Source organism: Oreochromis niloticus, linkage group LG6 (assembly GCF_001858045.2).
Source record: "Oreochromis niloticus isolate F11D_XX linkage group LG6, O_niloticus_UMD_NMBU, whole genome shotgun sequence".
Taxonomy (NCBI): domain Eukaryota; kingdom Metazoa; phylum Chordata; class Actinopteri; order Cichliformes; family Cichlidae; genus Oreochromis; species Oreochromis niloticus.
Window position 1 is genome coordinate 14,378,889 of NC_031971.2, and position 26,697 is coordinate 14,405,585.

General features: G+C 42.8%; 1 protein-coding gene across 8 annotated transcripts in view; it reads right to left on the bottom strand.

Annotated features, from left to right (window-relative positions):
* Positions 1-2,137: 2,137 nt before the first annotated feature.
* The window catches only part of fat1a (FAT atypical cadherin 1a), an 84,820-nt gene continuing 60,260 nt past the window's right edge, over positions 2,138-26,697 (bottom strand). For 3 of the 8 annotated variants that reach the window (XM_019360091.2, XM_003449696.5, XM_019360090.2), the window contains 17 exons: positions 25,467-25,700; positions 18,319-18,705; positions 17,202-17,416; positions 15,280-15,417; positions 14,938-15,081; positions 13,491-13,688; positions 12,271-12,861; positions 11,348-11,570; positions 11,127-11,258; positions 10,875-11,032; positions 9,705-10,173; positions 8,985-9,138; positions 8,691-8,801; positions 7,896-8,539; positions 6,911-7,048; positions 5,032-5,067; positions 2,138-3,718 (listed from right to left, as the gene is read on the bottom strand). In XM_019360091.2, the coding sequence (XP_019215636.1) occupies positions 3,048-3,718; positions 5,032-5,067; positions 6,911-7,048; positions 7,896-8,539; positions 8,691-8,801; positions 8,985-9,138; positions 9,705-10,173; positions 10,875-11,032; positions 11,127-11,258; positions 11,348-11,570; positions 12,271-12,861; positions 13,491-13,688; positions 14,938-15,081; positions 15,280-15,417; positions 17,202-17,416; positions 18,319-18,705; positions 25,467-25,700 (4,643 nt within the window). In that variant the 3' untranslated portion in view covers positions 2,138-3,047. The other 5 variants (XM_013274106.3, XM_019360092.2, XR_003220639.1 and 2 more) reach the window with 4 other exon arrangements.

A 26,697-nucleotide genomic window follows, 5' to 3' on the forward strand; every position in this document is an offset into this window, starting at 1 on the left:
ACAAGTGGGCTCATCAGACTTGTAAAAGTCTAAATCTATCCTTCAAGGATGGTGGAGAGTTATCAATGGCAGACTGAGCTGTGAGGGGGAAATCACGCAGGGTGAAAGTTTTCATACCAGCTGATGCGTGAATCAGTCAATTTGGCTGATTTGTGTTCCTTCATCCAGCAAGAAGGAACTACTGAGCTCTGCCTGTGGACTGCTCCACTGCTTTTTGGCGCACAAACCATCGTCTTTGCTTCCTGTAGCTCTCATCAATTACCATATGCTGCCATCTTGTGTTTGTCAGCTGATACTACACTTCCCACAAGTGAAAACCCACAAACCTCGAAAACCACCTTTCTCAAAGAACTGCTCGCCCGATTCTTCACTAATGAATAATGCATTAATAGGTAAGGAGGCGTTAATTTATTCAACACAAGAAAAACACCTGGTGCCTTTTCCACAGTTAATTGGATTTGTGGAGCATGAGATTAAGGAGCACATGAGCGACTGCTAGGATTTGGGATGCACACCTCTTTAAAAGTTAGGATGCTGTGCAAAAAACAGAATGCAATTATTTGTAAATAATTCCAACTGCATTTTTAATATATCCATTACAAAAAAAATGCTTCAGTCATTTTTGTAAGTGAAATTGCTATAAAGGCTGTATTTTCATTTAATAATCACTTGCTGGATTGCTTTGATTTTCTTGGTTAAATCAGCTGCTCACATGATCCTCCAGTTAGGTCTAGCCCATTCACATGTGGAATAAATGTTTTATAAGACACTGATTATAAATACATTTCATTTAAATATCACACAAGGCATTAAAATAACTGGTGATGTTTTAAACTGACCTCACAAAATTACAATAAGAACCCATTTACACTTTAAATCCAGGGTTGTCTATTAATTTGACCTTCATGCCTGTTGATGAAAGCATGTGTAGGTCAACTGGTGGCGTGTAAACTAGTACATTTGCTCAAGTACTCTTTTGAAGTACAGTTTTAATATACTTTAAATATTTCTGTGTTATGCTGATTTCTATTGTCCTCCATGATCTTTTCTTACGTCTTGAAAAGCCTTACAGCTGATAGAGGGTGCACTTTGGTTAGTTTTGTTTTTAGCACGACTACAGACAGTCTGATTCTGGTGGCACGATGTGATTCATAAAGGGATGGCTGAGAAGAGGATGTGTCTTGACAGGAGTCAGCCCATTACAGCCGATGTGGAGTCGCTCTGCTGTCCTGACCGAAGGTTAAAAGGTCATTCTTCCACCACAGAGCCCAGGAGGGAGCACAGTCAATCCTGTGTGAACTCGTGACTGGGTCAGCACTTTGCAGAGAAAGCCAAACAGTGGGAAAAAAAGCCCCCACAAAGCACAGGCTGCCTGCAGTGACGGGCCAGCACCGGAGGTATCAGGGTCATGTTATTTTATCAGCCTCATGTGAGGCAGCCGGGGTTTATTGATACAAACAGCTGCTGGGAGACAGGAGGAGGGAGGTGACGCAACGCAGTCAAGAGTTTAAGAAGGCCTAAAGCCAGCTTTTAGGTTTTAGTGTTGGACTGCCTGTGATTATAACATCAGTTTAATTCATCATTAGTCTGTGAAGAGTTTAACAAATACTCAAGGAGATATTTAATGAATGAAGGAGGAACAATCCATCCTAATAATGTTCAGCCTATTTATATCTATCATTTGCTGTAATTTGTGCAGTTTCATAAGACTTCTGTAACTTGTATTTTTTGTTTTTTTACTTCTTATCGTCTCCTTGTTCTCGTGCACGAACTTGGTCAAATAAAGATGATTCTCATCCATCACTAATCCAACCCAGCATCACCGGGGTAAACGCTCCACTAGCAGTACTAGCTCTCACAAGACCAAGAAAATCATCAACTGTGCACTGCACACAATTTTAATTATGTTTGCCTAAATAAGTTGGGGAAAAAAATGATTTGAATGATTGATGACTGGAACTGTTACAGATGAATTTTTCTGCAGAGTGTTTGAAATCATCCAGTCAAACAACTAAGATATACTAAGAGATTTCCCCTTTCCAAATACATTTATATCCCCAGTACTGTAACAGAGTGATGCATCGTACAGTTATATTGTGAACATGCTGAGAAAATAAGGCAGACGCAGACATCAGAGTATTTTTTAGGAATAATTTATTGCCAGTAGGAAAGCGTGAGCTTGTGGCAGTATTCAATAAAAACCTTAACAAGACCATAGCATTGCTCAGACACACACAGACACCTGAAAAAGTCACGTGTCCATGGATAACTCTGCACTATAAATATATTGGGTCCCATTTTCTTGGTGGAAAAATAAAGAGGTTCCAAAGTCAAAATGTACAAACAAACAAATAAAAAATAAACAACACAAGAATATGCAGTCGTTCATTGAAGACCCTTTTTGAAATGAGCAAGAGACAACAAACTTTACGAGTACACTGTGTTCAGAAAAGTCACGCTCTTCTCTTTATCTCTCTTTTTTAAACACTTCTTTTTTTCTTAATGAATGTACGCACAGTAAGGCTGATAATGTCACACCATTTAACTTTTTTTTGTTGAAAATAAAAGCATAGAATATCTACAAAACCTAGTAAACTTTGAAATCAAAACTGTACATTTAAATTTACACTGAAGATGAAGACTTGTATAAAAACATCTTGCTTGGTTTTGTCTATAGAAACAAAGACATTTACTTTCTTTCTTTTTTTGTCATGATGTTTTTCCTGTTGCACGTTGAGATGTCGATCCTTTGCACAATCCACTTCCTGTGTATGATGACAGCTACTTAAAGCGAGGGGGGGGGGGGGGGGGGGGGCTGGGCTGAGCAGATGCAAAGCGGCTACAGAGTTTCCTATAACTTCTTCAGATCTTCTCAGCTGAACGGCCTTCTCGGCCAGTCTCAACAAACCCCTGTGTTTATGTTTGTGTCAGTGTGTGTCAGTGTGTGTGTGTGGGTCCAGATTCTGTGCGTGTTTAGTGTCTGTGGTGAGTCAGGGGCTAACATAAGGTGTAGCTGTGGGTTTAGGCACTTTTGTTTGGATCCAGTGTCAGACTTCAGTGTGCTGCTGGGAGTCCAGCGCCGGGATGGACAGCCGCTCAAAGTGACCCTCGTCACCGCTCTCGTAATCGCTTATCATCACCTCGGACTCCTCGCAGCACGCCGACATGTCCGAGCAAGAGGCTGTGGACGTGTACAGAGACATGGACATGTTGTCCAGAGCAGAGGAGTCAAAGTCCCGACTGCAACCTAAAGGGTAGCCTCCTCTGTAACCGCTGTTACCCAGGGTGGAGGCTGGGGTGGCGGAGGCTGAAGTGGTGCCCAGGCCCTCGTTATCGCCGCTGTCGCTTGGGAAGGAGTGCTGCGGCAGGTACTGGTTAAGGCTGTAAAGCTCGGGCAGGGCCGGGCGCTGGCGGATGGCGCCTGAGCTGCCCGGACCGGTCATAGGCGGGTCCAAGTCTCTGCCGAGGGGCCGCAGGGTGTCGCAGCGGTCGCTGTACTCTGGCAACGGTGGCGGCGGGAGGTCGTCGTTTGCAGGGAAGTCCTCTGGCGGCGGAGGGAAATCGCTCTCAATGTCAAAGCCGCCGGGATAATAGTCGGTGTCAATGGCACTCGGGTCACTGTACAGAGGGGGTGACTCCACAACCTCATACTGTGGAAACTCCTGGATTCCAGGAAGTTGAACACTTGGCATCCAATCAGATGTGTCCCAGTGATATCCTGTTTGAGGAGCAGAGACCACAGCACACACATTATATCACTGCTCTCTCGCAAAAGCTGCACAGATGCTCTCAGGTTAATGTTAAAAACCCACACCATGCAGGAGGAACAAAGTCACACACACACCACACCACAACGAGCTTAAACAAACTGCACAACGCTCTGTGCTCAGACACACACAGCAGACATGATTCACAAGTTAACAGACACAATAAAATACACAACAAGAATAGTCTGTCTCCCTGTGTTTTTGTTTCGTTATCTTTTGTTATAAGATTATAATGTGATTTCTTTTTCTTCCTTTACAACTTTAAACTGTTGCTGGTGAGTCATCCTGATCTCAGGGATGCGTGCATACATTTATCTAATCAAAGATCACTGGGGGCAATGAGCTAGCTCCAAGTGGCCAGGAGGGCATTGTCGCCGTGTCACGGGTGTATAACTGACAAAGCAGCAAAATACAGAGCTGAACATAAAAATGAAGCCAATGTGGAATTGCCTAAAAACCTGCATCCCCTCTGAAGGCTATGTGAAGTGTATGGGAGGATGGTGTTCTGACTCCATTATTTGTTTTCAGTTGAATATAACTGAAAAAAAGGAATGAAACCACATGCTCATTGGCTACTGAGTTGCCAATCACAAGTCATTAGCCAATCAAGGTGTGTTTTCACAGTCAGACCCACTCGTCCTCATAACAGCTGGTTTTTGTTGCAACCAAGATTCAAATCTGGATGACATCACCGAGGGTACAGCCATCTTTTCTCCTGTCTACTGGAGTGATTCCCAAAGAGTCAGCCCTGCTTCTGAGCATTTCTATTAAATCTTGTAATTAAATTAAAAGATATGATTTAAATAATCCTAATTATTACGACTCGCCCACGTATACATTACAGCGCCAAGTCTCAAGTCCGACTGTGTGATTTTCCTCTTATTTCAAAGCTAAAAATAAACCTTTAACTGTTTTAAAACAGATGCCATGGCTTTTAGAAAGCTCACACAACAGTAACACAGACAGACAAACATAAAAAACTGAGAATATTTCCAGTTAGTTACTGAGCAACACTTTTGATCATATAACATATACTCATGTACGTCATGCAAAGGATTTTTTTTGGGGGGGGTAGAAACATATATATAACCTTACGATGCAGACAATAACACCTTATCAGGCCACAGCTGTATACAAAGCTCCAGAGCCACGTTAGAGAGGAGGTTAAACTCTCCTCATTAGGATTCAGGGTTAGTGGTTAAACTGCAGAGGATGGGATCAGGGCAACACCAGGCAAGCAAAGAAGAAAAAAAACACAAGTCACCTCTTGGGTTCTTGAGATCATGAGCCAAAAAAGACTCTTTACATGAGGCGAGAAGGGGGAGAAAAAGAGAAAGAACAAGTCGCATTAAAATCTACGTGGAAAGAACATCGGGCTTGGAACATGAATGAAATGAGGACAACGAACACTGAAGGGCAAATAATGACTGAGGCAGCGACATGTCAGTGCACAACAGCTCTGCCATTTTCTTAGACCGACTTCTCAAGGTGCACAAGAGCTCAGCGCTGAATCGAGGACGCAACACTTGAGCTGCTTGTTTAATTTGATTTGTGCATATCTTTTTAATTAGCTTCTGAATCATAAAAATAGGAGACGTTCTAGTCGGTGAGGTTTCGTCAGTGGAAGATAATGGCAGCTCTAACAGCCTACACTTCACATCCCAACACAGAGGACAAAAACCAGCGGCAGATGGAAGCTGGAAGAGTACCTTCTCCTTCCACCGTGTCAACAGCAGAATTGACAAGGTGGATAACTGTCACAATGGAGGCTTGTGAGAGGCAGGGGAGAGGGGGGAGAGTGGGTGGAAGAGATCTTAGCATTAGTACAAACGCTCTTTATCGTTTATCAAAGACAAATAAAAACACATATGGAATGCACAGTGGTGGGAGAGATGCCAACACAAGCAACACGTCCCACAAACGTCGTCCTCGTTTGCTTTTTTATGCACTGATGCTGAATGTTTGGGGGAATGAGGGCGGTGTTAATGGTTCGGCACAACACAATGGTGGGAATAGAGCGATGGCAGTGGTGGTGTTTGTGTGTAGCGGGGGGAGGATAGGAGGGTCTAGTTTTGTTTGTGCAGGATAACACACAACAACAACAACAACAACAACAAACTGAGATGCTACTGGGTGCCACTGACAGTACAGATGGAAGAATCAGTGAAATTCCCCAGAGATCGAAACACATTTCCAGCTAAGAGAAAAAGCTGAATGTGTGCGGAAAACACAGCCGCTGAATTAGCAGGAAAGCAGAAATTACCTATTTTGAACACGCTCCGTTTCTAATTCAAATTTGGATTTGCTGTCACTTTTCGAAGGCGCGGATGAAGGGTTTGATGACTTATGAGCAGCACAGTGCCCGCCGTGATATCTAAGCGATGATGAAAAGGTAATTAAGTATGACATGGAAAAGAAATGGGAGAACATAAAATGTGCTTGTATACCCTTTTGATATGTTCCTTGATGTTTGCTTGAAACATCCGTTTGGAGCTATTTTTGGAAAATATGAGGAAACAAAAAAGGAGGGACAAAAGGAAGAAAAAGGCATGCTTGTAAATAAAAAATAAAATAAAACAAAGCGCAGATGTGTGAGCAATTTTCAAACAGAATATAACTGCCGTTTAAGTAAGTCATCAAACTCCTTTTGAAGCTAAACACAGGTGAACTCGGGGCCAGAAGAACAGGAAACAAGGTCAAATTTGTATTTATTTTCTTGTGTGTAAATAATCCCCAGAGAATAGCACAACACGAGTTGTAGTGATTGCTTCCGTCTGTACTGGTAGTGATGGAGGACTTACAGGCCGGAACCCCTATTTAAAACCTTGTTCTGGATCTGTGGACTGATTTGATCCATATGGGAGCTGAAGCCCCGCAGCAAAAAAGAAAGAGACAAAACAAAAACAAAAAAAACAGGACAAATGACCCTTAGAGCCACTACTGGGCCATCCATTCTGTGCATGCAGAGAGAAAGGTGTTAGCGCTCAAATCAACAAGACAAAGGCAAATGTTGCAAAATCCTGCAGGCCGATCAGAGAAAAGGAACAAAAAGCAACAAACAGAAAACCAAAACAATGCATTCAAAATGACATCTCATTTTTTTCTAAATGCTACAAAGGAGCAAATTAAACATGGCAGCATACCGTTATCATCGCAAGACTCAGACTGGAAGGAGCTGAGGGACTGGACCTCAGACATGCTGCCTCTGGTGTTGTAGGGGTGACAGGCACTGTCCTCCACAGGCTTCTTGGTCAGGCACGGGTCCAAATCCACAACTTTAGCTGGAACAGAAGGCGCAGTATGATCTTAGTCACACATTTTAAATATAGAACATGCCCCTGTCAGTGGCTGATAGTGGGGATTTTTGTTGTTGTTTGTTGTTCTTCTTGTGTGTATGAGCCTGGATCTGCTGGAGGTTTCTTACCATCAAAAAGAGAGTTTTTCCTTCTCGCTGAAGTTTTACACTGACTGTAGTAAATGCAGTTTTAAAAGAATCAAACTAGTGACTTTATAATATCCCAACAAGTGGATATTAGTGGAAAGAACAACAAAATCTGGTGTGAATTACAGAGTTAAGTACAGAATGTAGTTTTTGGCACTTTAAGTAGACTAGCTGGTTGGTTAGGTTTTAAAGTAGTTTTGGATTTCCAAAAATAACTTTGTGCTCATATACGCTGGCCTTTATACTTTTTGCCAGAAGGATTTTTATAGTTTTACAAATATTTGATAAAAATTGTTTACTTGGCAGTGCACCAGTGCTGAATGCTCTGCTAGTGTTTTTAACACAAACTGATGAATTCATGAGAATCCAGATATCGGGGTTTTTTCCACAGACTTCCAGTTTCACATGCATCTACCGACAGTCAGCGATGCATTCACATGAGTGAAATAGCCTCTCTTTTTAGGCGAGGTGCTGGAACATGTGCAGCAGCTTTATACAAAGTCAAAAATCACCATTTAGACGTTAAGTGAGCAAGTCTAGTTTACGTCTACTACTCAACAACTCTGGAAACTTAAGGAATCAGAAACTTGGTAAATAACCCATGTTTTAAGCATAATAAGACACTAATCATACTCATTTGAAGCTCAGTGCAACTCCTGAGAAAAAACAGCTGGAATCAAACTTACCATCGTAATCGTAATCCCAGTTTGGCTTCTGGATGGAGTCGCTGTCAGAGACAGAGTTGGATGGAGGGGGAGGAGGGAGATTGGGCGCTACGCTGCACACGGCCACGGTTTTGCGGTGCCCGTGCACAGAATCTGGGTTGAAGGTGCTGAACTCGGGATGCTCTGGTATGGTGGAGCCCTCGAATGAGTTCCTATCCAAGTTGTTTCGTGAGTCGCTTGGAATACTGGGAGTGTAGGAGATGGGCCGCACGGGCACCTGAGGAGGGATGTCTGAGTAGATGTTTTTGTTGAATTTGGCATCAAAGTAAGGTCTCTGGAGGAAGGAGTGAGGCACGTTTGAACCTCCCGGATGTTTGTCGTCGTCTTCGCTCTTCGACCTTCTGCGGCAGGCCTTCTTGCGGATGATGATAAAGAGAAGGACCAGTATGAAGATACTAGACACAAAGACAACAATGCCTATCACCTCCTCCAAGCCAATGTTCCAGGAGTTGGAGACCAAATTATTGTTGTGAACGTCCTGGAGTTCACACACTGCTCCACTGAAACCCTGCGAGCAGTTGCACTTATAGGAGCCGTACGTATTCTGGCACTGTCCTCCGTTGGCACACGGGTTCTTGATGCACTCGTCAACATCATTCAGGCACCTGGACAACATGTATGAATTTCAATTGACGTTTGTTTGTGGGCAAAAAAAAGAAGCTTTTTCTGACAGTCGTTGCAAAAGATCAGATTTACCTACTAGGAGAATTCAAATAACTCGGTGTTACTGCTCATTTGAGCTCCACACTGACATACCTGTCTCCCTGGAAGCCTGCTTCACACTCACATACTGGACCGTCCAAGCTGTCGATACACTTTCCGCTGTTTTTACAAGGGTTGTCTCTGCAGTACGGCCCCAACTGGCACCTGCATTCACGACAAGATTACTCCAGCATGAAGCCTCAAATTCCAAATTAGATGTGCACAAATCCTACAGACACAACTAATATTAACATTGCATAAGCTGATGTGAAGCAAGCCGGTAATATCATCCCGTATGTTGTGCACAGTGTTCATATTATCAAGATTACACATAAAACACTGGAGTACCTTGGTCCTGAGTACTGCCCTCTGCACTGGCAGTAGAATTCACCTCCTCGGGTCACACAGGTGCCACCATACAGGCAGGGGTTGGAGGCACAAGGACTAATGGCGATCTCACAGTGTGTGCCCATGAAAGAAGCGGGACATTTGCAGAAGTAGCCTGAAGAGTTTAGAAAAACAGGCCAATGAGCAAATTAACAAGCGCTGTGAACGAACGGACGTTTTTTGTCGTCATAAATCTATTTCTTTTTTCTAAACTAGGCTGGTGTGATTTTAAAACATCCTGCAGATGTTTTACCAAAAGCCTTCTGGTGATGGCAAGACTGTAATTATGCCCTCGAACCGCTGGCAGGTTTTTAATGTGAAACAGATGCAGAAGTGTTGAATCCACATCAACGGCAAACAGCCCTAACAGGCGTACATCAGAATGAAATGTTTACACTAAAATATGATTTTAGTATTTAGTAGATTTTTCCTTATTAAGCAGAGAAAATCTCAATTAGATAGGACAGGTAACAAACCGAACAGCTGCTCCAGATTAAAATCACGGTTCGCTTCTTAATTTGAAAATCTGTGCTATTCCCTGGATGCAGTTAAATGGAATTAATATGTCTGAAAGGCAGCGATACATAATCAGATAAACTTCTCAATGAAAACCAGACTCAAGGAAATGCACGAGGACTGGAAAATAAGTGAGTGCAATGGGCCAAGCAGGACTCCACGTACCTCCATTAGGCAGCGAGGTGCAGCTCCCTCCGTTAGTGCAGGGGTTGCTAGAACAGCTCTCGGCAGGTGTGAGCGCACAGCCTGGAGCCACGTCCACGATGTCCTCCAGCACAGCGTGGGCCCAGCGAGCCCTTGTGTTCAGAGGCAGCTCCTGGCCATTCAGGGTGATGGCCTCCATGCAGCCACGCAGCCCGTTGGTGACAGGCAGGCTGCCTCCGTGGCGAGGGGTGGTGTGCTGGCGTACGTGACCGCCAAAGTAAATGCTGTTGTCAAGATTGAGGGTCCGCAGAGTGCCCGGGGCTGTGCCCGAGGCCGCATGCACCCGGTCCAGCACGAGTTTAGCATAATTACCGTCCACCTCCAAGGAAACCGAGTGCCACTCGCCATCGCTAACCTGAGCGCTGTGGACCGACACCAGCCCGGGGCCGCTGCCGCAGTCAAACTTGTATTGCAGACGGCCGTTCACGATCTGTTTCAGGGACAGAAAATACAGCTTTACAATATGCTACACATCCTGCACATATCACACCAGGTCATTCATCTCAACACTGAGAATCAAAAGCCATTGAGTCATTGTTTTAAATCAGTTTTTCACACAGGACACTTCCACTTTAATGGCTTTCGAAGAGCTTTACAGAAAAACAACAGCTTTATAAAACAATTAAACTTCTGCTCAAGCCTCTGAAAACCCCCCCCAAAAAAACAGCTAGCAGTCTGTTAAACTAAATCTGTCTCTAAGCCAGCCCGGTTCTTCCTCTGAAGTCTGGCATGTTGACTGCTATACCAGACAGACTCGAAAAAGGAATGTGTGGAAAACTGCTTTCTGTTTCCCTCCCACTACTAAAATAGCTCTTGTGTGTGTGTTTTTCAACCCACCACCACATTCCCATAGTCCCTCATGTGAAAGAAGGTTTAAAATGGCTTTCTTGAACCCTTCAGCATACTTGGTTGGTACACATGGCTGGCTGCTCTCGAGAGAAGTCGGGTCAGTCATGGGTTTTTTAGACCCTTCTGATATGGAAATGCTGAGCAGTAATACAGAGATGGGCTAAGAAATGCAAAGGCTTATTCAAGATAAGCAAGGTTTTCCATTCAGTTTTAAAAATGACAGAAGGGGGAAAAAAACACGTGTGAGTGAAATATGGGGCTGGAAAATAGGTTTGCACACACCTCAAGGATGCTGTAGTCTGTGCCTTTAGCATACATGACGGTAGCGTGGCTGGAGAAAGTTCGGAGTCGCAAGGATAGCTTCATCAGCTCCTTGTTCTCATTCTCCATCAGATGGTATTTCACATAACCATTTCCACTGAATGTGAGCGAGTGGCCATCTGGCACAGGATGAACAAATGTACAAGTAAGACATAACAGCAGTGTAAATTAAGAAAATGTTAGACAGAATATCCAAATCACAGATAGTCTTACCGGAGCATTTGCCTTTTTTGCCTTCAGGACACACACAACTGTACTCAGTGTCTCTGGGATCTGCCACACACTCCATACCCTCAGGACAGGGGTTGTTCTCACACAGGTTGTTCAACACGGGGCATCTGCCACCTAAATGCCAAAATAGCACAGGTGAGATCAGGAACTCTACCAAACTATATATGAGCAAATACGTAGGTGCATGAGGTGTAATCACGAACCTTCGCACTGGCAGGTCGCGGTTCTCTGGTATCGTGGGGTGACGAAGCTGAGGCGGGCCGTGCTGTAAGTGGACATGGCGTTTTTATCCAGGGAGATGACCTCATCGCAGAAGTGTAATGGACAGTCCAGGCCCGCGCACAGCTTCTGCGCCACCCGCACGATGCGGATGCCCGTCATCTCCTCAATCACAGCCGCAGAGGAGTTCAGCTTCCGGAAGACAACCTGAGGAAAATTGGAAAAACAAAACTGTTTAAATGAGTGCTCTAATTATTCACTAGTCAATGGAAAATTAATCAGTTCTGATAAGTGATTAATGGCTGAAGTCATTTAAAGGCCGGGGCTGAACTAATCAACTGCCTAATTGGCAACATTAATTAGCAAAAAATTTGGATACTTGTTAGTCATTTTTAAAACAAGTCACAGTTAGTTCAAACTTCTAAAAGAGCTCTTTGAAAGAAAGCCGTGTTTGATCATTAATTCTCACTGTAAAAGAAGCTTCGAGTACAACGGACTCGACCTGACGAAATACTGAATTTCTGGATTCTTGAGTCAGTCTTTCAAATGTTGTACAACATTCTTGAAAGCTCAATCAGCCATTCGATCTCAATAACTTACACAGTGTTTAAACTTGAGCATTGCATTCATCAAGATCTAATCTGTCGATCTAGAAGTCCCTTTTTTTAATATCATTTGGATTCGGTTTCAAGCAGTAGTGCCTTTTCAGAGTAGCCATTTTGACATGAAATAGTAGGTAAACACAGGTGTTACCTGTCACTTGTACCTCATTAATGGTATCACCTGTGTTTACCTGCCATTCTGTGTCAACATGGCTGTAATGGAAAAAAAATCTATCGAGCTGTGGGCATATATGACAGATTAACTGTTATCGGTGCAAATATGTTAGACTACTTCCTAGTCTCACCTCCTGAGATTGATAGGGACTGCCAGCTCTCTCTAGAGTCAACAGAACATCCAGATCTCCTTGCTCAGAAGGCTGCAGGCTGACTAACTGAACCTCGCTCCTCCTAACTCCGGCAATGTTTCTCAACGCTCGCTGGAAGTTGCGCCAGTAGTCCCCAATAAACTCCTCGGGCGCGATATTTGCAAAGCGCACATCGATGGAGTTATCCAAGGCCTGACGAGCTGCTTGTCTGACATGCACGGTGACGTCAGCCGGCGTGGTGAAGCGTCCGTCAGTCACCGTCACGTTAAGAGGGTAGTGCCCCACATCGAGAGGACGCAAGGCGATGATTTTGCCGTCAGAGGGCGACACTGAAAACAAGCTGCTGCTCTCATCTGAGGAGGATGAAGGAGCGAGGCTGTAGGTGAGAGTGTCGTAGATGTCTTGGTCAGTGGCGTGGATCTTGCCCAGGACCCCTCCGGGGTATTCATCGCCGGCGGTCGACACAAAAATGTCGAGAGGAAGAACGGCGGGAGGGTAGACGCTTTCTTCAATTATACGCACGCTGATGAAGGTGGTGGACAAGAGCTGTGGCTTGCCACTGTCTGACACCTGAGTATGAGAAAGAAAAAAAAGAGAGAGCATCCGAGTTTAATCTTTATTCCAACAGCAGAGGGCAATCAAGCTCTTGTGCTGCTCACATCCCTAATCTCACAGCATCTCCATACTGTAGGTGTAACCCATTTTAAATCCATCAACATCATACATTTTAGCATTCACACTTTCACAGAGATGGTCATCAGCTCTGTGAGAGAAAAACAAAGATGACTCACATCTGAGTGTGCATCTTGTGTGTAACAAGACATCACACATTTCATGTCCTTTCTGCCCACACATTTCTTCTCTGTTCTTTCCTCTGAGGTGACACGTGATCGAGCTAAATCAAAGCAAATCTCTTATTTGAGCTTCTCCTGTGAGATGCACTCTGATGCCGCTGCCTTATGCCATTTCAATTCTGCACCTTACACCACCCTATAAAAGCTGAATTTAGAATACATTTAGAAGCTTTAAAGGAAGGAGATGCAGGGTGGAACACTGAGTAGTTGGCAAAATGTGGGAGCGTGACAGTAAAGGTACAGAGAGGAAAAAGAGAGAAGACGGATAGATCAGGTTGTTGTGGCTCGATGGTTAAATCGATACAACCTCTCAACTCTAGTTTCTCCTTGGACTCCTCGACTCACCTGTGCTTGCAGTAGGTAGTTTTCTTTATGTTTTCTATTCAGCACTCCCATGGCCACTAGAGCTCCCTGCTGATTGATGTGGAAAGCGTCGCCGTCGTTCCCAGCAACGATGGCAAACGTGAAAGGTGGCCCGTTGTGAGAAGCGTCCCGATCGGTTACGGTGAGCTGGAGAACACTGGTGCCTGCTGGACGGTTCTCCTGTGGGAAGCGGCAGAGGTGTGTTTAACACTGCGCTGAGAAGACGTGGTAATGGTGAAGCTTTTCACTGTGATGTTTAACTTCAAACGTCTCAGATATTTGCTCAGAAAACGCAACTGTGCTGCAACACTGAAACGGACTCGACATCCATAAATCCTTCTGACCGCCTTCACAAAGTCAAAACTTGTATCTGAAAAATGCTTTTGGTTTACAGCCAAACAGTTCCCATCAACCTCAGCTCCAAAGCCACCATGCTAACTTTCTCAACTGTGGCGACAAACATTTTAAACATAACACTATACATGCTAGCGTTTAGCTCCAAGTACTGCTGGGCTTAACTAAAGATTTGAGGCTGTAGACGCTTAGCTCTATTTTTATTTATCTGGCAATCGTCCCGGTCTAAGAGCCTGTCCACAAACTTGTGGGTAGGCTTCTCATGAGTAACAATAAAAAGGAAGATGACAGTTTTATAGGCAGAATTCTTGTTTTCTGTCCTTGAATGAGCTTCAAATCTGTCTTTCTGTTGACTCTTTCAAGCCCTGAGTGAAAACTAGACTTTTTCTTCTTGAGGGAAAAAAAAGAGGCAAAAAACTATTGATCTTTTTTGTGGTTCGTACAGTATCTGCACACTGTTTTTTTTCTTGTTCTGTTTTTGTGGGATTTTGTACCATACTTTGATCAAGGCTCCGGTGTAAGTAAAATAAAGTCAGTCAGAAGGCAAAACAATGTTCTATCCTGAAGTGCTTGATCTGTTTGGAATATATATTTTGCCTCTTCGTGATATCTCCCAAATTTATCTTATTTAGGCTTCTAAACAGAGAGAAAAAGTGGAAATGAGTCTTCTTTTCCCCTGTCTTTTGAATCTTCTTTTTTTAATCTCAAAAACTGAATTACAGGCACCTCCCTCAGTTCAGTCAGTCATGCTTTATTAGCTTAGTATCTTCCATATTCCCACTGTCCATCACTCCTCCCTTTCTTCCATCCCCATCTGCCAGTTTATACTTAAAATGCAGCCTGTGTCTTTCAATTCCCTCACCCTCCTCTTTATCCCCCTCCTCACCTCTGTTCTTGCTCCATCCTCCAACTTGCTTCTTGACATTCTAGTCGCGCAGTCTTCTATTATTACTCCCTGTTAATCCCTCTCTCTGTGTCCACTGCACCCCTCCTCCCCTCCCACCACGCCTCCTCCTCTTTTTCTTCCTTTCCAACTCTAATCAGTTATCCGCATTGACCCCTTTCCCCCTCTCACCTGGATGATGAGGCTGTAGTTGGCCTGGGAGAAAAGGGGAGGGTTATCGTTGATGTCGGAGATGTCAATGTTGATCATGGCGCTGCTGGAAAGAGGGGGTGCCCCGTTGTCTGAGGCTACCACTGTTAGAGTATACCCCGATGTCTGAGAGAAAGAAAGAGAGGGAGAATTACCATAGACGGACGAAGCTGCTTTTGCATGCAATAAAGCAGAAATCGGTAAACAAGCTTCCCTATTAGACCTGACATGACTTTTGATTGGATTCTGCATAGACTGCAATTAGTTCCTAGGTGGATTAAACTGTGTATGAACAGTCAGCATTGTATCTGCGGTTTCTCTTACTCTCTCTCTGTCCAGCTGGCGAGCAACTTTAAGCTCCCCTCTGACCGGATCAATGGTGAATGGGCTTCCTTGGTTACCGGCCACAATGGAGTACCGCACGTGGTTGTACGCAGGCCCGTCAAAATCCTCAGCCATCACCTTTGAATCAATCAAACATGAACACCACAATCGATCAATCAACAGCCCTTGAAAAGAGGCTGCCTGTACATGTTATACTAACATGACCTCTGAAAACCTTTTTCTCAATCAGCTTTAAACAATTACCCGCTGCATTAATAAAACATGACTGTGTCACAGGAGATTATTATATTTGCATTTCTTTCTGTGCTCAACACTACGGTGTCCTGGTTGGGATCGTGCCCACGTATGTGTTTGCATGCAGGAAGAGGTGAAATAAAACATATTTTCAAAGAATGATCGGCAATAATCAGATGCACTGCTCCACTGTCTCTGCAGCTGATGACAGCAGGCCCTGCAGGGTCAGTGAGCTCTGTGCAGACACATGTGAATGAGACAGTTCTTCACCTACTGCTGGTTTTGTTAAGAATCCCAATGCAGACCACAGCAAATCTCCAGAGTAGACCAATGACTAACCCCTACAGCTGCAGCTCACTAATGTGGGGAGTTTCTCCACTCACGGGACAAGAGACCGTAGTGGGAGACATCAAGAGCGGCCACAACAGTGTCAGTCTACCAGTAGTTGCAGTAACTGAAGTTTCAAAATAAGGGAAGGGATTGTCTGCTGCTAAAGCTGCATTCACACTGGAAGCGATTCGCTCGTCGTGCATCACTTTGAAGCTGAAGCCTGGTAGCTTAAGTACATTCAAGGCTCTGGTTGCCCAGGTAAACCTCTAACATATGTACTACAGGGTCAAATGTCAATCCTGTGCACTCATTCGCAGTTGTTTCAATCGCTGGCCTGGGAGTTCAGAAAGGCCACGTCTACATGCAGAAAAATAAGAGTCCAATGAGCAGGTCTTATCAACATTTGAATAAAACCTAAAGATTAGACACTCCTAATGAATAATTAACCAATGTGCTAACCTGTTTGGTAAACGTTATATTAGTTTATTTATCGTTAAAGAGTTTACATTGTTTACATTTAAAATAAGGGGCTTTAAAGCAAATTACTGAAATGTGATTGTGATTTTCATTCATGTTTTAGCGTATTTAATGGGAGAGTACTGTGTAATCTAAAAAACAGATAGCTAGCTGTAGTCTCCACTGATGTAACACTAGGGCGTACAAACTTAAATTTCTTCCATTCACACCACTGCTGCACTCGCACACACAAAAAGATCAACACATGCTTAAGTCTTAAAACCGACCAGGCGTCACATCTCCGGGGAAATCAGCAGACAGTGAAGATTTACAAGAATGAGACAATGGCAGGCATTAAAATTCTCTGATGGATAATTTATATTCAGGTACATTACACACAGATAAATGGCCACAAGCAGAGATCTTTTATGAGGGGAGGGAGAACGGGCAGAGGTAGACAGAAATCGATGGGAGCGAAAATTTAACTTGCAAAAGGCAGAAAATGGCTTATCTAGGATAGGGGCTTAATGAGTCAAATGCTTTTAATTAAACTCCCCGAGCATGTGTGTCAGATAGTGCACGAGAACAGGGATGCAGTGAGCATGAAGAGCATTGGTCCTAATTTAGCCGTTCCACCAGATGGTGATTTGCCACAGGTGCAGATATATGATAGTGTATTCAGTGAGTAATGGGCAGAGAAGAGAAAGGCTGCGAGGGAGAAAATGAGCGACAGAGTGAGAAGGTGAACAAGATGACAGATTTTGCTGGAGGAAAGTCCAGAGCGAGAGATGAAAAATGTCTCTCACCCTGTGTGTACCTTTACAGTTGTTTCCCCACAATGAGCACCTGCTGTATACCAAAGACAGTGTGTGCGCTCTTACCGCCATCACAGTCTTTCCCAGCTCGGCGTCCTCGCTGATGACGGCCGTATAGACGTCCTGGCTAAAGACGGGTCTGTTGTCGTTGACATCTGTCAGATTGATGTTCACAGTAGCCATGTCGCTGAGCGGTGGCGAACCGCCATCTGTAGCCTCTATTGTAATGTAGTATTCATGAGAGGCCTCATAGTCCAGCGGCTCGATCACAAAGACGTCACCTGAGGCACAAAACCAGAAATGTATCTAGCTGTTAAAAAGACTCAGAAATGTATTTTTGTTTATCATCTAAATATTACAAAACGCATATCTGTGTTACAACAACCACAGTGTTTTAATGTTTAATATTGCACATGTAGAGAGGACCTAGCAGGTAGGTTCTTTTATTTTTGCATGTTGTCATTTTTTAAAGTGGGTTTATACTTTCACATGCAAACATTTTCAGCTTAAATACACCTTATGTCAAAACATCATCCATCATTGGCACTGATTTGGCATTCATAAACTAAGTCCTGTTCAGCTACACTGAGTTAAAAACATAACCTGGGATTTTCTTACTTTGGTGTTGCATTGTAATAATGAAACTAGCCAATCACAGCCCATTTTGAAACAAACCAAGGGTTTTTTTGTAGATTAAATCCAAAGCAAAATTATTTACAAAGCTTAGGACCAAAATGCAAAATCTGTTTAACTATTCTGTCCTATGGTCAAAATGACCCGTTCGGCAAATGGGCCATTGTAATCGCAGGAGAATTAAAGCACCGGTCTCCAACCTATTTGCGCCACGGACCGGTTTATGTTCGACAATATTTTCACGGTGTCGCGGATAAATACAACAAAATAAAACCAGTAAACAGAAGATTTATTCATACACGGGAAAGACCCAGGGAAACCAAGTTAACGATAAAAACAGTAAAAACCCCGAAAACCATAAATTTCACACCGAGCCTCGACTCTCGCAGCCCGGTACCAAACAACTCATGGACCAGCCCAGGGTCTGCTGAATTAAAGGGTTAAATGCAACAACATCTGTCATGTCGCAACAATAATGATTTCATTTTCAAGCCTACGATGTCGGTGCAGGAATTCAAAAAACAAATATATAAAAAAAACTACCACATACCAGTCTTTGGGTCCACGCTGAACATGCCATGCTCGTTCCCGCTGATGATGCTGTAAGTGATCTCGCCGTTGGCGTCGGCGTCTCGGCTGGCTGCGTGCACTCTGAGCACTTGAGTACCCACGGCCACATCCTCAGACACGGTGGCTGTGTATTCACGGTGCTCAAACACCGGCGGATTGTCGTTGATGTCCAGGACGGAGATCACCACCTGGCAGAGCGAGGACAGACGCGGCGAGCCCTGGTCACTGGCACGGGCCTTCAGCTCATATACTGACTGCACTTCACGGTCCAAGGGACGCTCCAGGGTTATTACACCAGTGGACTCATCAACTGAGAAAAATCCATCAGCGGACTCAACCAGTGAGTAGAGGATGTCGCTATTCAGGCCTGGGATAACAAAAAATATGATGCATTACAAAAAAATTGCATTACAATGGCAATCACTCCTATTAGTCATCATACAACACTTCTTAGTTACAACTCCTTTGAGCTCATGCTGCTTTCACTTCCACACATCTGAGCTGATGAGCCAAATGCTTCGTACCATAAAACTGATGGTCACATAAAGAGAAACACTCTTAAATGGAGGACATAAACAAGCATATTGATTTCTATATAGATGTATTGATTGTTGAATAGTTAAATGTCACGTTCTTATGCCCTTCTAAAACATCCATCTTCCACACAGCCTCTGATAAACAGGAGCTCTGAATCTCTAATCCATGCAGTAGTCATAACTCATGTCCTCCCACAAGCAAGACGGTCCCAGAAACAAGACAGAGACGGATCACAATAATAATCGTAATGCTTTACTGCAGGTGGCCCCCATTTTGAATATGCTATTATATTCCCATTTATCAGGTAAGTGCCCCCATCCTCTGTAGATCTCATTACCATGCTGGAGCGACTGCCAAGGGGAACCCTGCTTATATAATTTCTCATCACCTTCATCTGCTCTGATCATCTTTAGGACAATTGCTTAACAGTGGTTAAGTGAACTGTGTTAAATTATTATTGGCTATCTTGTTGTATCCGCCGATGTTTATGATCGTGGGTTTATGTGGGTCACACAGCAGAAATGTTTCATATGAAACCAGAAGTGGAACTTATTAATTAGTGGCCTCGTGAACAAGTAGCAACAAGGAGGGTGAAAAAAGAGAGGCAACACTTCAATGGTAAAAACTGAAACATTCCTTGAATGGTCTCATGAGTCTGGCTCCAAAAGTGAGGCAACAAACATGTTTATAGCCCAGAGCAACAAGCTGGTATGGTCACTAAGGATAGTTTCTGCCTTCATAATAACTTTGCTCTTTATACTGGTAACCTGTTTTCAAATGGTTAGTACATACAGGTTCACAGGTGTGCTAACTCAGGCAGCTGTGGCTGACTGCTGTGCAACAGGCCTCATTGTTGCTAACTCCAGTCAGAAAGCTGGAGCTCTCGATGGGGTTTGAGCTGTTGGTGCCTTTTCAAGCATTTGAAAGTAAATATCTAACAAGTATTATGACTGCTCTGCTGTACAGAGAGGCCAACAAGTTTGTGCTTCTGTGTTTTGTTTACTGAGGCCAGTTAAGCAGATGTGCATGTTTATGTGTTGCACAGCAGCTTGGATATAGCTCACTGACCAAAGCCAAACCAAACCAAATATATCACTTGTATATTAAATCACGGGTGACCTTTCTTATATTACATACACTATCTTTCTATTTTTAGACGTTATTTTGCTTCTTGTGTTATCATTAATGTTGACTTTTACCCAAATCAATCTGTTTTACGGCTCAGTCGTGTCAGAGTAAAATAGAACAGCAATTTCTGTGCAACTCGGAAAGAAATCAGTGGTTGCCTGGTGATTACACTGATTTTTTTCATGTTCAGCAACCAATTGGAAGGAGGTCAGCTGGTTGCCTAGAGGTCACCCTCGAACTCCAGGTGACCACATTTGATCTTACAGGTAAGCAACCTGTCTCCAAACAAATGCAGTCACTCTCAGATAAGCTGGTGAAGGTTTGCAAATAATTTCTGCTGACGAGCACGACTTGTTTACGACATTTTCCTTTGCAACAAGCAGTTCAGCTCTGGTTCTCAGATGGTTGTATTCTGGTTATATTCTTATATAAAATCAAGGTTGCTGAGCAATCCTGCCATTTTGCAGGGTCACAGCTGTCACATGCTGAACAGGTCCAGACATTCAGAACTAATATAGTCAGAAAGACAACCATTTAGTGTGATTTGCACTTAATTTTGTCCATTTGCTTCATTTTAATGTCCTTTTATTCATTTATGTGCCATGTTTTATTTATCTTTTTTAAAATCTGGTATTCATCTATTTGTATTCAGCATATTTTGGTGCAACGGGACTGTTAAATTCATCTGTCTTGACTAGAAAGCACTTTGGGTCAACTCTTGTTTTTAAATGTGTTTAATAAATACAAATCGTCTGACTCAACTTGAGCTGTTTTGTGTGTGTTTGTGTGTTTCCTTAGCTTTTCCCTGGAATTTTCTTATTTTTCTAAATGATTTTAGTTACAAACTTGAAGAACGTGTATGAATCTTACGCAGCAACAAGGTGGGCAAAGCACAATATAATTAAATGCCCCCACACTGAAACAACTTACGAAGAGAAATGAAGAAGACAGGGCAGTGCAGAGAGCAAAGAGAGAGACACACTCCGATCAAGGTAGAGTGATAAAAGGACAAAGCAAAATCAGAGAAGGAATTTCAAAGTTTATCACAGATCAAGGGCATCAGTCTGGGTCTTAATCTTTGTCTGCTTCATAATCATCCCACACTGATAAGTGCGGCCTCTCAGAGATTGTAACAGTGGGTCGAACCGTGGCTCTGCAATGTGGGTAAATATCAAACATCGTAGAGCGATCGCGAAGGCCATGGCACATAGCAGCAAATGCCAAGAATGAGTCCCTCACAGTGAAAAATATGAAAAGATAAAGCAACCCTTTCCTCATGGGAAGAGGGTTACATTAGGCTTTGCATTTTAAGCGTCGGCCGCAAAGACAGTTGACTGAAGCTGGAGTGAATTGGGTCAGCTATGAAGCCTATTTTTTTGTACACCCTGTGTGTCTGGTTGGGATTTGCCAGCTGTGCTTCAAGCTTGCAACTATATCAAATATACTAGACCGGCACACAGAGAGGAAAAAAATGTGTGAAATACCCATATGCAGGAGAAATACTGATCAAAACCCCTCTGTGCTCATGCAGTGTATGTCTAAATAATTATTGCTCCCGGCTAAACTGCAGGGAGCACTGTTTTTTTCCTCCACCCTTCCTTCAAGTACCCTTAGCCCAGATGTACCAAATGCAAAGTAAATTTTTTGCCAGCAAAGCCTCCAGGGAAAAATGTCTTAATGGCAGCTTTTTTCCCCCTCTCTTTTCTTTCATTTAACATTTCTCCTTGAGGGAGTCAGTTTTAGCATCCTTTTCATTCTGTCAAGCTGTCACTCCGGCCCCCCACCAAAAAAAGGGGAGGGAAACAAAAAGAGACAGCGTCGATTGTCAGCTAACAGGCTGAAATGGTTTTTCAAGCTAGAGTGTTCTGCTTCATTAAACCCAAGGTGCAATCTCGAACGGCAGGTCCACTAGTTTCCTGAGAAGAAAAAAAACCCTCAAGCAGTTTAAATGACTGTTAAACTGCACGCTTCAAGCTCTCCGGCATACCCGAGTGTGAGCCTCTTAGTGATTGGCAATGTTTGCTGAAAGGAGGAGACGCCTGAGATAAATATATGGCCCTGTGGCTTTGCACCAGGCAAATGGAAAATTGCAATCATCTCTTTTGAGAATTCGGCTTGAAGAGAGAAGAATTTCATTAGAGTGTAATAGAGCTTTTAATTTGAGGGGTTGATCATTCATGAAAATTCACATTTGTTATCCCTCCCTCTTGCCATTTAGTGTGATGCTGTTCCACAATGGTAAGATAATAACCTGTTCATAGGAAGTCAGCACTGCTTATTCCAACCCATTAAAGGGTATTTCAGAAGCACAGTCCTGTATCGCATGTGCATATGCTTTTTTATTGTGATCGTGAGCAATGCAATATGTTGCCATTAATTGCATTTTAAGCACATTTTGCCAGCTTTCTGAGATTATTGCATTTTTGGAAGCTTAAATGTTTGCCTAAAACACATTTTATTACTGAGTTCTGGTCAAATGCATCTGCTTAACTGGCCTCAATAATCAGAGAGATTTGTTGTGAAGCTTTTTTTTAAAGCATTCTCAATATAATGTCTTCTTCTGCTTAATTCTGTAAGAGAAAGAATAGAAGGATTTGAAGTCTTGCATGAATGTGTGTGACTGATACTCAGCAGTCGTGGAGTTTAAAGCCTGCTTCTCTTTTCTTTTCTTTTTTTATTATTATGTGTGCCTATGGAAAGAGGCACACATATTACTATTCGTCGGATTTATTATTATTATTATTATTATTATTATTATTATTATTCTCCAGTTTCCGCCTGAAATTTTGCAGCGAATCTCGCCCCGCAGTTTTGAGACAAGCTTCATATATGTTACCTCATTTTGTGCGGCTGGATCAGGAATGGTGTGCTATGACTTTTGGTGTTTATAACTATTATAGTTTTTTAAATATTAATATGTCATCGGCATCGATGAGCCACTGTCAATATGTGACACATTGAAATCGCGTTTGAATTTGCGCTTGTTTTTTGCTTTCACTTTCACTTTGCGCTAACTGTGTGTAGAGAGCGACAGCACTAATTGGTAAGTCACAGATTAATTGCACACCAATTCCTCTGACATCGTCTTATCAATCGTTAGCTTACTATCAAACATGACAAGTGAAATCTCCTGCAGCAAGCTTAAACGTGATAGAGGCTGATTACGCAGAGAATTGCTGATCGTTATGTAAGTATGCATGTAAGAGCAGATGGATTTAAGCAGGTATTTTAGTTCTGCAGAGCCAAACAAGAGAGGTCAGGGTGAAGAAGGGGCAGCCAAAGAAAAGCCAACCACAAAACGGAAAAGTTATGACAAATCAGACTATGAGGGAAAAAGAAAGCGCAGCTTTATGGTTTCATGGACTAAAGAATTTATGTGGCTGGAATACGACGAGCTAAATAACCTCATGTTCTGCCGGGTGTGTTGTGAGTTTCCCTCGATTTCTGAGTCGACAAGCGCCTTTGTTACTGGGACCAGTCATTTTAAGAAAGACCCCATCAGAACCCATGACAAATGCAAGAAATGCATTATTGCCCAGTCTGCAATATCTTTCCCAGAACAAACACCAATTGCAAAAAGCATACTAAAAATAAACCAAGCATAACAAGAAGTCCTGAAAAATCTGTTTAGAACAGCCTACTATGTTGCAAAGAGTGAACTACCATTGGCAAAATTTAGCAGTCTTTGCAAACTTCAAAAAGCAAATGGCCTAGATCTTGGTTGCACTTGCCTCTTACCTGTGATTTCAGTGGAAATGTCAAAAATAAGGATCTGACACAGACTGATTCCTGTTGTACAGTTCTTACAAGTTCATAGAAATTTGTTCAATTAGAACCAAATATTTGAGTTGATGATTGAAATTGTTGTTGTAATTTGTGTTTTAAATATTTTTAGATTGATGTTTTGTTTCCTTTACAATATTATACTTTAATGTATAATATTGTAAAGGAAACAAAACATCAATCAAAAAATTGTCCTCTTTTTTTTTTTTATTCGGGCTACTTAAATTTATTACCAAAAACTGAAGAGTGCCTCCCCGAAGGGCTACCAGGGATTTTGAAATTTTGCGAGCCCTGCTTTAGGTGACATGAATGAGTTGAAGGGAAGTTATGAACTGTTTCTCAGAGACAAATAAACACCCAGCTCCTGTTTTTGTGTAGCTGACAGCTGGTAACTGTGCAGGGGCGGATCTAGCAAAGCTTTTGCCAGGGGGCCAGGTAGGGCATTAACAGGGAAAGGGGGACACAAAGATATACTTTTCTTTCTTACTCTCGTATAAAATATTTAGCTTTTTATTAAATAGTTATCTGCATCTTACAACCAAAGTTTGTATAATAATACACAAGATTGGCTGTAGACCATTGTTAATCATTTACTGTGTAAAAATAACAAAAAACAAAAAGTAAATGCAAAAGTGCATAAATATTTATTTTACGTGTTTGATGTGTGTGGCGGGGCGTGGTCTGCAGTGCCGCTGCAGGGGAGGTGGACCCACGGGCGTAAAGTCTGTGCTCTTTCGGCTGTTTTTTGGGTGTGTGTCGGGCTGTCAGTTGAAAAGCTACAGCCGGCTGTGTGGGTACACCAAGCATGTGTGAAAAGTGGTCCATAACGTAATGCTTCAAAGAGTGTTCATGCAAACATTGTCGGGTCTGCCGTGGTACAATGGGACTTCTGCTCATGAACCTGTGTGCACAGCATCTGCAAATCGGGGCTGTGCAAAGTCACTTCATCTTTACCCAAAACTGTAAGCTGTCATCTGTGAGGCGCGAGCGGTGTTTGTTTTTACCATAGTTCACGGTGGAGAATGGCTGCTCTTCTGAGTTTTGCTCTCTGTAGCCGTATGAATGTCAAACTACACTGATTCGCAGCGGCATAGGCACACATAAAATTTCTTCTGAAATTTTCGCTTTCTAGTTTTTTTTAATCTCTCCAAGTGTGAAGCGACAGGAAGTGATGACCCGCGTCTTCTTCATAGATCAGTGGAAATGAAAATGGTGAATTTTTTTTGCTTGGGACTTCTTTTTTTTTCATATTAAACACCCTTTTCAGGGGTTTTAGTTTTAAAATGTCAACCAATACAGGATGCTAAAATTGGCTTCATGAGTTGTTGGGTTTTTATACGCCATCCTTTAGTCCAGCAAAGCAGTGTAATGACAAACTAATCACAGATTAAAATTAAGGGCCTGCTGTTTCAAAATTACATCATTTTAAGTGTTAAATCTGTCACATTATGGCTTTCATATGTGCAATAAAGTTGGACACCTACAGCAGCAGTGTCTGATAGTTGCTGTGTTCAAATGAAATTTGTCTATGGGTAATTAGCGCTTTATTGCTGTACATCTGTATCAATAAAGACTTGCATCAATTTTACAGTTGTGCAAGATCGTTCTTATGATTTTCCACATCACTGTAAATAACAGCTGCCCTCTACCTAGAATGAGCCAGAGAATAAAACTCCTCACCAGTATCCAAATCGTTCGCTGACAGCTTTGCCACAAAAGTGCCCGTCTCCGTGTTTTCAAAGACCGTGATAGTGTAGGGGTCAGATGAGAACTGCGGCGGGTTGTCATTGACGTCTTCCACAATAATATGGATGTCAGATTCACAGTATCGCCCTCCTCCGTCCACCGCACGCACTTTAAAGCTGTACTCGTCTTTCTCTTCTCGGTCCAGGGGCTGCGAGGTCTTCAGCTCCCCTGAAGGTAAGACAGGAAGGTTTTGAGAAGAAATGCAAAAATGCAGACACGGGCTCTTGGGGAAGAGTCGGTGTCAGAACAACATAAAAGTCAAATGTCTACAAGAAAAAAAAGAGAAAAAAATCAATCAAAATGCTAAGTTTATGTATGAGTGGACAAACCTGAGGCATTTTAAAGAAATGTAACCCTCTTGTCTACTGTTTACTAACCAAGTGAAAACCATCCGAACAACTGAAGGCTTTCAAGCGCGAAGAGAGGAGAATAAATAAGTAATTGAAGCACGAGAGGACGGAGAGGATAGCGAAGGGAGCGGGGTGATGAAGGAAAACATCAGAGTTGGCAGCTAAAAGCAGCCTGGAAGTGTCTTGGGATACCAAGCAGCCAACATTACCACAACTGCTCTGGAAAACTCCAGAGCCTCTTGGCGGGTCTCATCAGCAATAATCCTACTTGTCTGCACTGAAAAAAAATAAATAAATTACACTCCCTCTGCATAACAGTAGCCCTGCTGCTGGAAAACTCAAAATTGAGGGCTGCCAAAAGACAGCGGGATGACATTGTTGCCTTATTGTCTGCTCTGGTGTCAGCCTCCGCATATTAAGGCGGAATACTCAAGGATTCTGTGAAACAGCAGATGTGCTGTATAGCTGTTCAAACCTACTGGTTTTGTTTGCATACTTCTTTCATGCTGTCTTTGGTTAACCTGCACTGTGGTTTTTCTTTTTTCCTCTTTTGTGGTTTCTTTTTTCAACACAGCAGTCAGAGTGAATCTCTGATTTAGAGGGTCTCCCAGAAGAAATTATTTGCAGGAAAGAAGTATAGTGGCCATAAATTCAATCTTAAGTATTGCAACTGTGTACTTTAGTGCCACTGTGGGTCTATCAGTTGCCCTGCAGGGAAATGTTCTTGGCTCTTGAATAAGTAAATAACAACAGGGCACAAGAAAACCATCTTGCCTCTTCCAATGCTGACAACACAGTAATTTGCATCCACTGAA